General features: G+C 37.6%; 1 protein-coding gene across 3 annotated transcripts in view; it reads right to left on the bottom strand.

Annotated features, from left to right (window-relative positions):
- The window catches only part of EDIL3 (EGF like repeats and discoidin domains 3), a 276,166-nt gene that overhangs the window by 42,722 nt on the left and 217,211 nt on the right, over positions 1-16,233 (bottom strand). For all 3 annotated transcript variants that reach the window (XM_424906.8, XM_004949448.5, XM_040656156.2), the window contains one exon: positions 12,903-13,087. In XM_424906.8, the coding sequence (XP_424906.3) occupies positions 12,903-13,087 (185 nt within the window). The remainder of the gene's footprint in view (positions 1-12,902; positions 13,088-16,233) is intronic.

Here is a 16,233-nt window from a genome sequence, read left to right as displayed (position 1 = left end):
CACGAGAGGACTGCAATGTAAATCGATTAGCCCCAATTTTCACCTTCCCTGTGAGCTACCATAATGGATGACAGACCTTTTTAAATCACAGAGTTAGACACTGTGTTACATTTTACACAACATGACAACATTTATTTCCATTTGCTCTTTTTTTTTTTTTTTCCTGGAATGTTGTTACTCCATCTGAAGTTTGACTTTTCAGAGAGTTAAAAATACAACACTTTGCTTCCTTCACTACCTGCCCTTTCTTGCCTCAATAGCAGGTGTCATTATTATTTCACTAAAGTAAAAAAACAAAAAACGAACAAACAAACAAAAAAACCCACAAATATTATGACAGTTTTGCAGAAGAGTGAAATGTAACCTGAATATTAAAAAAATATATAGTGGAAAAAGAAAAAAGATTCTCCCCCTATGCGTATAGTTGGATATACAGCGATTCTGACATGCAAAATACTCAATAGACCCAGTCTTCATTCTCTCATGTTTCATGATATATATTTTAAATACAGAATTAATTTAGAGCATGAAAAAATATTAGCTTACATCCTGCTATAGAATCAGATTGCTCTAGTGTCACAAAATCACATACACTAGGAAGAGGAATAAAGGAAAAAAATGGAACCACATTAAAACTCTCCAATAAGCCCCTAAACAACTCTTAAATTCTCATAAAAGAAAAATTTAATTTTTAATATCAAATTAATTTCTAGGACTATGAATTATTGCTGTAAAACTCAGAAAACAAGCCTTATAAGAACCTCTCAAATAAAAACAACTCTTCTGATGTATTTCAGAGCACAAAGCAGATCCATTTCTAGTCTGGCAGTTTATATCAGTGTGCATTTGGAGGAAGTAAAAAGAATAAACAATTTGGTGGCAGCTGATGTGAAAAATGGTCAACCACTAATAACTAACTGGCAGCTGCTTTAAGGCTGCTCCGAGGTTTATTGTGAGTGAAACAGTTCTGCTTGTGGAGTTAGATCTGTGGGCAGGAAACAGGCAAGCTTGTCCAAAGATCAAAATGAATGCATCATTCGTTCACTTGTCACCAGACACCTCTCTACTGCTGCTGAAGCTAACATTTCTGTTAGCTTGTTTGGATTTGGCACACGTTCTGATGTGCCATCCATCAGGACCATATTACTGCAGTGTTTATGTTCCTTCATTGAAGCTCACCACACTCATCATACATTTGCGAACATTTAACACATATTTATATACAGAAAAATAATCATGCTACTTCCAGAGGTGTAAATGAAGAACCTATGCTACGAGAGAGACACAACAACAAGGCTTCCTTCTGCGGCGGACTTGAGTGCATATCTTATCTATGAAGCCACTATGCTCTGAAGCCCATTTTGACTTTAGAAGTGTGGAGATATCCATGCTTTGCCAAGTCAGTGAGTTGCATAATCTCAACACTGTGATGTTGATTAGCCAGTGATTCAAAAAACAACTTCTAAAAACCTCTTATTTTCACTCTTTGGCTCCATGCCATGACACCACCTGAATCTGTTTGGTATCTCTGGAAAAAAACAAGTGTTAGCTACTCCTGCAACACGCCACTGAGGTTTTTAAAAGGTCAGGATTTGTTACGTATGTTGGTATTTTATGTGTGGTAAACAGCACAGTGTTCAAATTCAATGTAACTGACAAATAACAAGTAAGACAAATATCACAAATTAAAGTCAATAAAAATAAGTTCAGAAACAGGAATATGCAGGGAGGGTCTGTTCCTCTATTTGTAATTACCCTATAAAGCCTGTGTAACATTTCTGTTGCCAAAGGGGATCATTAACCATCTGTGGTTAAGACCTTTAAAAAACATTCTGAGAGTTTTCTTAATACTTCTTAGCTGAAAATAGTATTTGTGTGTTGTAATTCTCATTAACTCATAAAAAAGAAGACCTACTAAGATGGGTCTAAATATTTTCACTTTTGTCATTGGAAAAAACAAATCCATGCTTTTTACAGAGATACTTTCCTTTGGTGAACTATATATAGAATTAACTTCTACTTGTGAAAATATTTTTCTGCTTAATTATACAACAAAGAAAGGCTGGTTTGAAATAGGATTAATATATCTTGTGGTTAATTAAACATGAAGCTTTTAAGAAGATCACTCTAACAACAAAAGCAATTAACACTTGGTTATGTATAGGATGTAATTAGGCAGGCAGTTCTTGTAATCCGCAGGACTAACTTTTAAAGCATGCATTCCCATTAGCTTACTTATTTTAGGGAAAACTGTCAAACAAGGTCGCAAGCACTACCAAATCAGGTATGTTCTCAGCTCTGTCCAAATATCAAAGATAAATTATAGATTAGAAACCATGGCCCAATTCCAAGAAAATTTGTCTTAATTTCTATCTTTAGAAATGCTGCATAGCTCTCAACTTTGATAAGTAGTTGTACACCCAGACATAGGCTCGAAATAGGTGAGGAATTCCTCTGAGAGCTTGTTGTGACACTTCACATTAAAAGATTCAAGGTGCTCTTGAACAAGGCCAAGATAATTGAAAAAATGTTTAGCTGCAGTATTTTTGTGTCTACTGCCTTTTCCCTTTTAAATTCTCTTCCTCTCCTCATCTTTATTGCTGAGGTTTTTCTCTTCTGTCACGTTTTCTGACAGGGAACCTGCTCTTGCGTTACTTGAGGATCAAGTAGGATGAATGTTATTAAGCAGGGTGGAAAGAGGGTCTTGCACAATACATTACAGTATAGACACACCTGAGTTAACACGGAAAATAAAAACAAAAAAAACAAGGTATTTAGTGTTGTGCTGAGACCACCACTACACTATGACTGGGACGCTATTTGGGAAAAAAATACATAATGAAAACAGTGATCTAGCCAAGATTCAGAAAGAGTAAGATAAATGTTCATATCTACTCCCACGTGATGCTGTAACAAGTCGAGATATGGCTGACTCATTCTTCTGCTCACTGGTAGGTGAATGTCTGTCAAGTAAAGCACCTCACCTCTGAAGAAGGCTGCAGGGTTGTCAGTTGTCACTGAATTCATATTAATGTCAGGCTTATTTGCCATCAAAACTTCCCTGTGTTTCTGCATCAATTTCATTATTTACTAAACAAAAATATATACAAGATCTCTGTTCAAGCTAGGAACCGATCTGTTTTTTACCTACCCTATGTAGGGAGTAGAATAGGAAAATGAATAGCAGATGTTGGACAAAAATGTTCTGAAGTGAACTGGAATATCATAATACAGCTTCAGAGTTGCTAAAGTGGTATCAAGACTAAAATGGTAAGAATGCAAAACTGAGAGGCCGATCCAGAGCAGCTTTCCAAAACCTTTGTGTGTTTCACTTACAGTGTCTTGACAGATATATGAAGAAAGTATAAAAGTGCCTTGCTTAATCGAGAAATAACATTTGGAAAATATTATACAAATGCAAAGTGCTAATAAAAACAGCAGAGCACAGTTAATAAAGCATTTAGCTATCAGAAAGCAGAATCAGACCTTGTTCCACATTGTTCTATTGCTTTGATTTTGCATCAGGTTTTGTCTTGTGTGTTTTTACATCTGGAATTTTTTGCTGTTTCAATATACTTGACCTTGCCAAGGTCACTTCATTTCTCTCCTTCATCTGTATTTTCTTGGCTATCCTTTTGTCTTATCTGGACTGAAAAGTATTGTGGGCAGATAGCTGTGTCCAGTTCTGCATGAGCCTAAAACTAATTCAGATGAAGCTATGAAAACAGTTAACAGTTTTATCTGGAAGAAGTAGATGCTGTTTTGAAACACTGCCATGAAAGAAGGTGGAAAAAACAGCTCTGCAGCTTTTCCTTCCTACCCAGCAAACTTTGCAGCCATTTTGTTGCTTTAGACAGAACTACTTTTGTTTCACAGATAGGGAGAAATATTATTTCAAAAGAAATTAAAACAATGAAAAACTAGCATCTTTCCATTAAAATTTAATGCGTGCCTTTTTATAGATGGTGCTGCTGTTGGTGTCAGGTAAAAGCAAAATTCCCACTGTCGATACACAGTAACAAAATATTCCTCAGACTCATATGCTATGTACATCAAAATTCAAAACAACCAGGGAGTTTTTGCTTAGACTCCCAGATTTTTCTTAAGGAGAGATATAAAGCCATTATTGTAATAGGAAATGTGTCATTGTTCAATTTAACTTTCATCTGCAGGAGAGTGATACAGAGAAAAAGCACAAGTCTGTAAGAGAACTGACAGTACTCTCTTGCAGCACTTTAAGATATGATTCAACTGTTTATGGAAACTTCTCGAGTAATTTTTGTTGGTGATGAATCTGTTATATTTCAAAGACAGGCTCTGGAACACAGAGTTAACCTCTTATTTTTTTTTACAGAAGACTTAACAGAAGGAGTGAACAACAATTCACTGAACACAATAGGGTATTTTGCAATGAGACTTTTTTCTCCTAAAATCCTAACCGTAGCTACTTTACAGTCCAGATGGACTCCTTACTGCTTACACTTGCTCGTGAAGTTGTCATGCTATGAATTCTTAGTCCAGGAAATAATGAATATGCTAAATCTGGTTGTTTCTAATTTCCTGGACACCTTGCAACAGAGATCTTCTGCATCCTCCTGTCCTTCTAATAATCCTTCTCCTTTCATTTAGCCAATGAGAGTAAAATCTATGATTTTACCAAGGCTTTAGATTTTCATTCCTAACTGGCAAAATACAGCCTAAATATAGCATTCAAAAGCCAAAATAAACCAAAATTTTATGCTGCCTTATTTAATTTTGAGGCTTAAATTCGATTACCACTTATAAGCATTTCCATAAAATGAATTGCAGAAGAGAGCTCTGCAAAGTCAAAAGCAATTTAGGAAGGGCAATGCTGAAATGCACAATTTAGTAACATTATTAATGCGAATAATGCATTTAACTTGAAATTTAACTTGATTTGGGAGAAAAACTGGGTTAGAGAGTGACCTCTGGAGTGGTCATCAAATATCTGCTGACAGGTAACTGACTAGGAAATTGAAGCATACCTCCTTAGTACCACTTCTCCAAGATTTGTGTGCGTGTTAGTAGCATTAACAAAGCACTGGCACCAAAATGAATTGTTCAGAGTATATATAAAAAAAAAAAAATTGCTTGCTGTTCACCTCAAACTAGTGTCCTAGAACCAACAAGCGATCAGCCTGTTGCAAAACTAACTACGGGGCTTATGGGCAAAAGGTGACCTGCTTGGAATTCCAGCCAAGGCAGTGCAAAGTAGATATATTTAACAGTGTGCAATTTATTAGTGGGCACCTCTTTTTACCTGGTTTTGTCTTTGACTACGTCACTGGAAACTATTTATCCACTACCATCTTATTCTATCACTGGCTACTTTCTACAGGAGAAATTTATAGTGAGATTCCGCAAAAGTCTGGGAAGGATAAGGCCCATGTTAATAGCTTAATCACACCCTGCCTTGTTATGTGGCTGCATGCTGTGGACGAACCAACTGATTAGAGTATTAGTAAGTGAAACTCCTCAGTGCCAGCATAAGACCAAGGAGATGCCAAAACTGAGTTAACAACTTCAAGCAGAAAATGAAAGCTACCTTTCAAAAAACAACAAGAAAATAAAAATATAATTTTGAATTGAAAAAATAAAATAAACAATATTGACCATAAATAGCTTTCAGTAATGCAGTAACAATCATGGTATAAAGTGTGGTTTATCACTGCACAACTTCTCTTTTTCTATCTGTTATCTGCAAGCTCACTTTTCTGCTAGTTAGAAATTATAATTAAAAATGAATGACAGTCTTGCTTCTGAAAAACGAAAAAGACCTTTTGTTGCTATAAATATAAAGGACATTGGTTGCTTTCCTGATTGATGTGCTGGTAATGGTTATGGTTTATTAGTGCTGTAAAAAAGATTCGCCCTCTTCATTTATAATGCATTGTATTTAAGCTTACAATACCAATAGAAAACTTCTGTATCTTTCAGTGAACAGTCACAATATGCTGTTCAGCACTCCAGGTCTTCTAGAAGTCATGTAATTTTCTCATTAAATTAATTACTAGATTTGTCTTAAGCTAACATTTTATACTATTCCAATTTTGAGAACTTCAAGTCCTTACGTAATTAAGATGTTGTTAAGCATTTCCTTTTCCTTTCCAATACGTGGGTATGAAAATAAAATATTTAAGCAGGTGGCCAGACAGAAACCACTTATCTGTCTAATTTACTGGTAGAAATACTTGCTTTGTTAATGACACAATTCAAAAGATAATAAAACTATCCACATAATTTTCTCCTGCAGTGTTTTCAGCATTTATGAAACTTGACAGCATAGTAGTTTCCTATGTGGTAATAATCTGCAGAATGCATTAAGAACAAACTGGCATATATGGCAAAACAGAGCAGAAAGAGGCAGGTGAAATTACAGAGAAGTAGCAAATACCAGATGAAAGATAGAAAGCAACGTTAAAAAACAACCTAAGCTAATCAAAGTGAGATGAAAAATAATATTTTCTTTTCCATATTAAAAAAAAAAGGAAGGATTCACCTTTCAGAACTTTCAGCATGTAAAAATGCATCTTGTAGTTTAAGCTGACTGTCTCTCTGAATAAAAAAGTAAGGGCACATCTCAATGGTCCACAGGTCCATAATAGGAAATTCAGACAAACAGTTAGGGTAGAATGAATTATTCCCTGACTAGTATTCCATTGACTACAGAAGGAGTCTAAGTAAATAGTAAGAAGTACCTATTTTAAGATATATGTACATTGAATATGTACACTTCATATATAAATCTGTAAATCTAAAAATTGCTCTAATTTAGTCTCTTTGTATCAGATCATATAATCATTAGCTTCGTGAAATGTTACAAAAGGGCTGAGATGTCTCTCTAGGCTCACATTAGTCATGCTTTGCACAAGACCAGGCTGGATGTGGCTCTGGGCAGCCTGGTCTAGTGGCTGGTGACCCTGCACATAGCAGGAGGGTTGAAACTTGATCACTGTGGTCCTTTTCAACCCAGGTCATTCTATGATTCTATGATAAGACTACTAAAAATGACATGGAATTAGGCATGGTTACTGTCTGTCTCCTCTTAATTGCAATTTATTTCAGTTATTTAGTCAATTTCACTTGTGTTAGTGGTGAATATCATGTTATATACTGTCCATTTATATAGCTGTCAATTTCTGGAAATACTGAAGAAACATAGCACAAAAGTCTAATTTCTACAAGAGTACTCTACAAGAAGAGCTGAATAGTCCATTTTAGCCTTTAAATAACTACAGCTCTTTCATTGGATCACTTAGAAACTCAAAGCATTGTAAAACAACGCTAAACAATGAAGTAGATACAAAAATCACATGTCAGTTTGTACATTATGATGTTTTTGAATAAACTACAATAAAAACTAAAGAAATACTTGGAATGTTTCATTTTCAAACAGGAGACTGTGATGTAGAAAAATGGAAACAGAAAGAGTAAGTCAGATTGCAGCACTAAGACAACTGTTTTTGAACAGTGTTGATGAAAAAGACTCAAGAATATTATCTAATACTAGAGGTTAAGCTGGCAACAGAACAGTCACGCCAAATGTGTTGTTATTACTACTGACAATTATCACATTTGAAAAATATGTAGGTATATGTTTGCCAATCTTCAAAACAATCTCCTATCCTTATCAGAATGTTTCTTTTCTAACAGTGTTTAGCTGATTCCACCACATAAAATCGGTAAAAGAAACATTAGCAGACATTGTTTATTGCCCCACTCAACTGTTTAAGCAAAGGATGATTTCCTTAAATCATTGGATCTCAGTGGTAGCAATATAAAACAACTATGAATTAGTATTATGAAGTTTACTGCTTATGCACATCAAGTTGCAGAACCTTCTGCTAAGTTAGCAGCAAAATACAACCTAAGAAAATCGGTGAAAGTCAAACTTGCACTGAGTAAACTGTTTTGAAGTTTCAAGTACAAACAGAAACAAAGCTACTGCAGTACTGCTGGTGAGCTGAAGATAATATGGTCACGCAAATGAACCTCAGCAGGATTCCCGGATGGGCATCCTTTTCATCCAGCTGTGCTCTGTATAGATACAGACCTTAAAAAAAAACAGCCAGCATATCACTGGTTTCAAATTAAAATACCAATAGCTATGTGTTGTTAGAAAGAGCTAAGATAACATGCAAAACAAGTGAAGGAGATTGTTGAGGCGGGAAAAGAAGGCTCCAGCTATTTGGAGAAACCAAATGAAATGAGAAGCCTCAGTTGCGAAGAATATTGCAGAGGACAGCAGTTCAGAGAGACAGCATCAAAGAAATTACTTGCTGAAGCACTGTGCAAAGGACAAACAGGCAAAGGCGTTAAAGGACCAGGCAGAGATACAGAGTGGGAAATCAATACAGTGACAAATACGGCATGGAAATATTTAATAACACAGAACTTTAACTAACAGTAAGCAGATGAAAGTGAGCTTAAGCTTCTTTCCTGATTTCAAAATTTATAGCTGTGGAAAACTAACAGTAGAATGGAAATGGATTTTAAAGAAAATCTTAACTCTAATGAATGACAGTCTTGGCTGGAAAAATGAGAAACACAGGCTGAAATTATACTGACAAGAGCAGCCATCAAACATCTGAAAGATAAGAATCTTTGCAATAATCTTATAGCCTTATTCTGGGCATAAAGCAGGAAGGACTTCAACATTTACTTCAGACCAATAACTAAAAATACGAGAGTGGGGTGACCAACTGGACTGACAGACATGGTGTCCAGGAGAAGCACAAGCACCCTCACACCTGAAAAAACAGCCTTGGTACTGTAGATCAGCAAGGAACTCTTGCAAAAGACTGTGATCTGGCTCGAAGTAGTAAACCATGCTGATAAGCAAATTAGAGTGATGAGTGAAATGAGGCTGCCTTTAAAGAAACTTAACTTTATGCTTTTCTTCCTTTTCTCAGTAATTAATCTGACATGCTTTACCTTGATTTGTTTATGTTAAGCTTATACATAGTTATGGGAAGCAAACCATTACTTCTAAATTTCAGGCCTCTCACCCCCATCTTCTTTTTTGGTTTTAATATTACTCAGATAATTTCACAAAGGTATTTCCAAAATAAAAGACATCCCCAGGGAAGAGCATTTAGGAGCAGAAAGAGTTGCTGGAACTCATTATTTCTATTAGATTTGGTATTATGAACAGCTATATTGTTCAGTATCACCAAACTGCATGTATTTTGACTACAATGAGTACAGAGACAATAAAGAGGCAGATTACCGAAGTTAATGCAGGGTTCTGTGCTGTGAATTAGGTAACAGACATATGGCTTTTGCAGCATCATCTCTACAGGAATGGTAAGGCTGTCCCTTGAAGCAAGCACACTGGGTAATTCACATCCATAGAATCATGGAACCATCTGGGCTGGAAAAGTCTCAAGATCATCAACTCCAACCATCAACCTGACTTACCATCACTAAATCACATCTCTTAATGCCCTGACTATGGCTGAGCTGGAAAATGACAATTTTGATCATCTTAACTCATTAACTTTTCTCTCACAAAATACTTTCTTCCCTGTCTAATTACACTGTTTGGTATAACAGAGTGTTATGAGGGGAACCTGAACTTCACGGAGTAGAGCTTAGATCACAATAGGTTTTCAACAACTACAGCACTGTCATTATTCTTAAACTAGAACTGTCTCTTCATATTCCTGCCTTTTAAGCTATGTTATGGAGGTAGTAATCCTGAACATTTCAAAGCAAAGAACTTACTTATTAGCGGCTGTGTTTTAACATAAATAGAAGATTCAGAAATTTTGTATTTGAATGGGAGAAAACAGAGTAAAACAACTTCAGACCATGATAAAAAATTAGTTATCCTCAGAAAACAAATGTGATTGGTGACAGTCAGTGTTGTTTCACTAGGGGCAAATCATTTGTGACAAATTTGGTGGCCTTCTACAACAGTTTTACCACACTGGTAGTAAGGAAAGAGCAATTGACATCATCAGTCTGGACTTGTGCAGAGCATCTGACTCTGTCCCACAAGACAATCTTGTCTCCAAATAGAGGAGATGCTGATTTGATGGATGGAACGCTTGGCAGAATTGGCTGGATGGGTGTATTCAAAGAGTTGTGGTCAGTGGCTTAAAGTCCAGGTGAAGATAAGTGACAAGTGTCCCTCAGGGACTGTTACTGGGACAGGCACAGCTCAGCACCTTTGTTGGTGACATGGACATGAGGATTGAGTGTGCTCTGAGAAAGTTTGTGAATTACACTAAACTATGTAGTGCAGACAACATACTGGAGGGAAGGGGTGACATTGAGAGGTACCTGGATAGACTTGAGGAGTGGGCCTATGTGATCCTCATGAAATTCAACAAGGTGAAGTACAAGGTCCTGCATCTGGGTCAGGGAAATCCCAAGCACAAAGACAGTTTGTGCACTGGATGGGTTAAGAGCAGACCTGAGAAAGTCTTGAGGGTATTAGTAGATTAGAAACTCAACGTGAACCAGCAATGTAAACTTGTAGCCCAGAAAGCCCACCATATCCTGGTCTGCAGCAAAATAAGTAGGTAGGGGAGGTGGGGAGGTCTCCTTCTGCTCTATGCTTCCCAGTACAAGATGTTGAGCAGTTAGAGTGGGTCCAGAAGAGGGCTACAAAGATCATCAGGGCGATGGAGCATCTCTCCTATGAGGAAAGGGTGAGGGAGTTGAGGTGGTTCTAAGTAGATGTCATTTTGACCTTCCAGCACTGTGGCCTACAAGAAAGCTGGACTTCATATAAAAGCACACAATGACAAAACGCAATGGCTTTAAACTAAAGGAGAATAGATTCAGATTAGATATAAGTAAGAAATTCTTCACAATGAGAGTGGTGAGGCACTAGCACAGGCTGCCCAGAGGAGTTGTGGATGCCCTGGAGGCATTCAAATCTGGGTTGGATTGGGTCTGGGACAGTATGATCTGATAGGTGGCAACCCTGCCCACAGCAAGAGGGCAGGAAGTAAGTGGTTCTTAAGGGACCTTCCAACCCAAACCATTCTATGATTATATAATATCTAGGGTTCATCCAAAAGTGCTGTAAACTGCCCATAAGCAGCAAGTAGCATTTATGCATATGATGCAGTCACCTCTCAGCAACCATTATCACAGCAGGTTCTCTGATATGTATGTCAGCACACAAGCATTTAAGGAGAGGAACTGTTGATAACAATGGCATTTCGGTAAGATTCTCCCAGAATAACTGCAAGATGGAACAGAAATGTTCAAGTTTTTCACATACTACATATTTCAACAATCATTTTTACAGGAATTCAGTAGCTTATACTCAACTTTATTGGCTTTCTAGAGAAAATTATAAAAGATAAACCGAATAAGGCATGCAGAGAAAATTCAAAAGGCATATAAAGCTAACTCCGTGAAATAGCACATTGGTATGACAGCCACTTTAGTGAAATCCAGAAACCTATGTCTTACTTAAAGCTTGTTTTAGAATACCATGGAATTGCTATTGGGATTGCCTTGTAATATGTAGCGGCTGAGGGAAATGGGCATACAGATAAGTTTGCTTCCACAGGTTTTTTCTTACAAATGTGTTTTGACTAAATTCTGTGAAAGCAGCATGACGATAAAATTGTAGTCAGTGTGTTAAAGGTTACAATACAGTGCTCTGAATTTTAAAGAAAAAAAAAACAGAGAGCTACCAGCAAACAGAACAACAATGAGCAGACAAATTTAAATGACAGGCATGTCTTTCTTACAGAATTTTTTACCTTGTCTTGGAGTATCTGAGTCTGTCTGTACTCATGGACTGAATTCAGAAAAATCAGCTTGCAGTATAAGTAAGTTAATGACCAGTTTAAACAGTGAGAAATCAAGTGATTTTAATGCCTCCTGTTTTGTTCTGTTTTGCTTTCATTTTTCAAACAAGAATTCTTTTGGAAAAAATATATAGATATTTCTTAACAACTTTCTTATTAAGCAGATAAAGTATAGCTGCTAGAGGACTTGCAGAGAAAACTGACAAGTGGTCACAGGGGTCCAGGTTCAATTTGTAGGTTCAGGTAGGCTGAAATATACCAAGACTTAGAACAGAATAGAATGTAAGAATTAACTCTGCAACTCCTTTCCATCTGCATTTAATTAAAAATCCATTGTCGCCCACAGGAGGAATAATGCGCCACAGGATATTTCTGCAGCGCCTCTGCACAATCTTGGTTTCTTGGCATCAGTGACAGGGCTAAAACTGGCTGTGATAAAACTGCCTCTCTCTTACTTGCAGAAAACATTTTCATCTGCTTCCTCCCTGTAAAATATAAAATCTTCCTCCACTCCAGAAGCTTCTCTAAAAAACTTTCAGCAAATCCCAAGATCTACAGTTATTCAAATGTTAAATAGACGAGGCAACTGCTACTTCCTTGCTGTATATGTATAAACCTGGAGAAAAGACAGTAATGATATTGCTGAATTGCTTAGCAACTGTAGGTAAAAAAGCTAATATGTCATAATTTATATGTGGAAAGATTGCAGGGGGTTAGCACCACATGTCTAGCAATATTGAGGCTTCCTGCTGAGAACTCCACCACAAACTGGCAGCTGGCTCAAAGCACTGCTATTTCAACAGTTCAAAAATGTAAACGTGTCAGCAACTGGTCAAATAGCCTTCATACTGTGATTTATTGCAATCTTTCACATTAGCCTACTACTGACTTGTATAAATCACGCTTAGGCTGAAAACATCCCCTGTGTGCAGCTTTATAATGAATTTATGTGCTGAATCAATCTTGCTACTGTCAGACTGATCTTGACGCATCTTTGAGCAGTCTCAATTAGACAAAGATAATTTCAGTGTGCCAGGTTTCTTCCAGTGCATGCTGGAATGACAAAGAAGAGGAATGCCTGTGAAATTATGTTTGGAAGTTTACCTGCAGCCACTGGGACTGGTCATTGTGGCCGGAGGTCCAGGCATTAACTTTGCCTTGCTTGTCCAGTCGGGCTTTCCTGGGCTCCCAAGCGAACATATCCATGTTGAGCGTTCGGAAAACACTGGAGGCAGTAATTTGATAGTCCTGTATATGCCCCGATTTCATCCCCAGGGGTTCAGAGCAACCTGGAACAACAAAATAAGATCTGTGACATTGACTACTTATCTCTGTAAGTGGTTTAGGTTTTTCCTTATGGAAAAGAAAACTAGCAATTCTCAAAGAAAGGACTTTAATCAAGAGTATTGTTGGGGGGAAACTACAAACAAACAAATGAAAAATAGCCAATTCAAGGCACTTTGTTTCAACACTACCTCAGAAGAATTGAGAACCAGATACAGAACTCAAAGTATTTTATCCCCATACAAATATATGAACAGAAACCCACACAAAAGATGACTCCTGTCTCTTCTCTTGGTTTTCTTGTTCTGTCCAGGAATTTGCTATTATTTACTCTATTCACTTCATTTTTACCACGTTTTTATTTCTTGTCACATCAACCACATGGTTGCGTACTGAGGAAACATTATGTTTTTTTTTTTTAATACCCTTACTGAAGTTTAAATGTTAACAAGCACTGAGTTCTACACTTTCAAATTACTTGATACTCAGCCAAAAAAAAAAAGCCCCCACACATACTGGCAGACTAGAAGACTACAGAATAACGACTGTGAAGGAGGGAGAATATTAGTAGAGAATTATGTAGGAGAAATAGAGAGTTGCAGGCTCATTTGCTTAAACCAGGTGGTTGTCCCACTTTGTGGAGTTATTTTCACTATTGCTAAAGATAGATCTTGGGTTTCTTCTTTCTCTCTGCTGGGTGTTCACGAAAATAAAAATGAACTCAACACAAACCAACAGAAGAAAAACAACCCAAGCCAACAACAATAATATAAACAATAAAAATTTAACAAATGACTCTATATTCTTCAAAGCTGGTGAGGGGTCTAGAGCACAGGCCTTATGAAGAGCGGCTGAAGGAGCTGGGGTTGTTCAGTCTAGAGAAGAGGAGGCTCAGGGGAGACCTTACTGCTCTCTGTAACTACCTGAAGGGAGGATGTAGTGAGCTGGGGGTCAGCCTCTTCTCTCGTGTGACTAGTGATAGGACTAGAGGGAATGGCTTCAAGCTGCACCAGGGAAGATTCAGGCTGGGCGTTAGGAAATACTACTTCTATACACCCTCTGAATACACCCTCTGAAAGGGTGGTTAGGCACTGGAATGGGCTGCCCAGAGAGGTGGTGGAGTCACCGAGCCTATTGGTGTTCAAAGAGCGTTTGGATGTTGTGCTGAGGGACATGGTTTAGCGGGAACCATTGGTGAAGGGCGAATGGTTGGACTGGATGATCCTGTGGGTCTTTTCCAACCTTAGCGATTCTATGATTCTATGATTCTATATTCCTCTGTACTGCTACTGTAGGCTGAGAATATGCAAAGTGCATTTATGTCCAGAAGAAGGAAACTGACAACAGGTAAGACAATCTCGAATGGCACCATTGTAACAGCAGTACTGGAAGTCAGGGAGATAGGTGAGCTGCCTGGTTTTAGACATAAAAGCAGAATTTTTAATTCCACAATTTCAGTGATTATCCTCAGTTCGGTAGGAACTTATTTCAGTTAAATTGTAAAAAACATTTTAATTTCCTCTAACCTGATGGGTCAGAATGTGTCTCATACTTAGCTTGCCTCACTGGGGCTGAGGCAAGGAGTGCCTCTCCCTGTGATGATTGTGAAAGACAGGATCTTGAATTTATGTATCACTGTGAAGAGAGAGGTTTATCAGTTGGCACTTGTACCCCAAGCCACTGAGCTGGTTCCTTACAGGTAATCATTTTCTGAGTCACCACCAGCTGTGTTGCTTACAGCATACTGGTAAGCTGCAAAGGCCTCCTTGCTGTGACATGACCCAGCTCAGCTGGTGTCTTCTGATAGAACCAGAGTGGTGTGACCACTTATAACACCCTCAAAATTGTCATTTTGTTTTTCACTTTATTTGAGCTAGATATCAATGCTGGCTTTCTTTTTCTTGAAAGTTCATTTCCTCCACAGTATGTTCACCTTCATTTGAAAGATGTGATTCTCATTTGGTTTCTTTGATATTCTTAGCAAAGACCTTTTGGTCAGATTCTACTTTCTCATTCTCGAATTGGTTTAACCACAAAATCAACTGGATTGATTGGGGATTCAAATCAGGGATGCTAAGTCTAAGCCCTCCAATGGGGTCAAACAGCAGGCACAAATTTCCAGTGACAGGTAATGATACCACGTTCTTTAACAATAAGCATATTTTAACTTTGAAATATGGGCATGTTTCATATTGAATAAAAAAAACAAACAAACAGAAACTAGAGTTCATTTTTTAATAAAGTTTTTTAAAATTGATTTTCACTGCAAAAACAGAAAATATGTAGCCTTGCCTATTGGGAGAAGTGCCTTGTTAAAAACAACAAATTAATTTTCCTGGTAGTAGCAGGGAGGAATTGATAGTGCAAATAAGGGAGACTCATCTGTTGCTTTAGAAAAGCTTTTGGCTTATTATTCAGCTCTGAAGTATCACTACAAGATCACAAAGACTTTCAGCAGGAATGTTTCATCTGAGAAATATGAAGGGAGCTCTGGACACAAAAACAGAGGTTGTCAAAACTGTTTCTCAGTGTTGGTCCAATCAATCAAAAATAGTTTTAAGTATTATTATTGATTTATGAAACAACAGATGTCTCTGCTTGTGGGTCTGTGCATGCATGCATGCCTTAATGGCATTTCACACTTGCCTTCCTTCTCTGCTGCCCCAAAAGGATAACAAAGTGGGGAGGAGGAAGACAGTTGTTACGTATCAGTGGAAGAGTAAGGTCAAGCAGAAGATATAAGCATGATGCACATAGGTGGCAGAACGATGTGTTAGCGTTGTGCCAGAGAGACTGCAAACAGTTACCTCGCAGCTCCTGTGGCACCCTGCATGAAAGGTAATGACTGAGTTTTTTGATAACTGATGTGCTCTTTCACTCAGAACACAAACAACAGAAACGCTGAACTGATATAAAACTTTTGTGTCCAGAGATAACACTCCTTCATAGGAATTTATTTGTAATAATGCTCACAACTCCTTGGGACACCTCCACGACACTGCATGTTCTCTAAATTTACTTCGCAGTGTCCATGTGAAAGGATTAAACTTTCATCCATTTTTGCAACCTGTTAATGAGAGCTCATGTAGACACATTTGGGGCAAAGCTTAGAGGAGCATCTTAGAGTGAGACATTTCAGATGCTTTGGATA

The sequence above is a fragment of the Gallus gallus genome, chromosome Z (genome assembly GCF_016699485.2).
Source record: "Gallus gallus isolate bGalGal1 chromosome Z, bGalGal1.mat.broiler.GRCg7b, whole genome shotgun sequence".
Classification (NCBI taxonomy): domain Eukaryota; kingdom Metazoa; phylum Chordata; class Aves; order Galliformes; family Phasianidae; genus Gallus; species Gallus gallus.
Note: the sequence above shows the minus strand (reverse complement) of the source record. Positions and strands in the feature narration are given on the sequence as shown.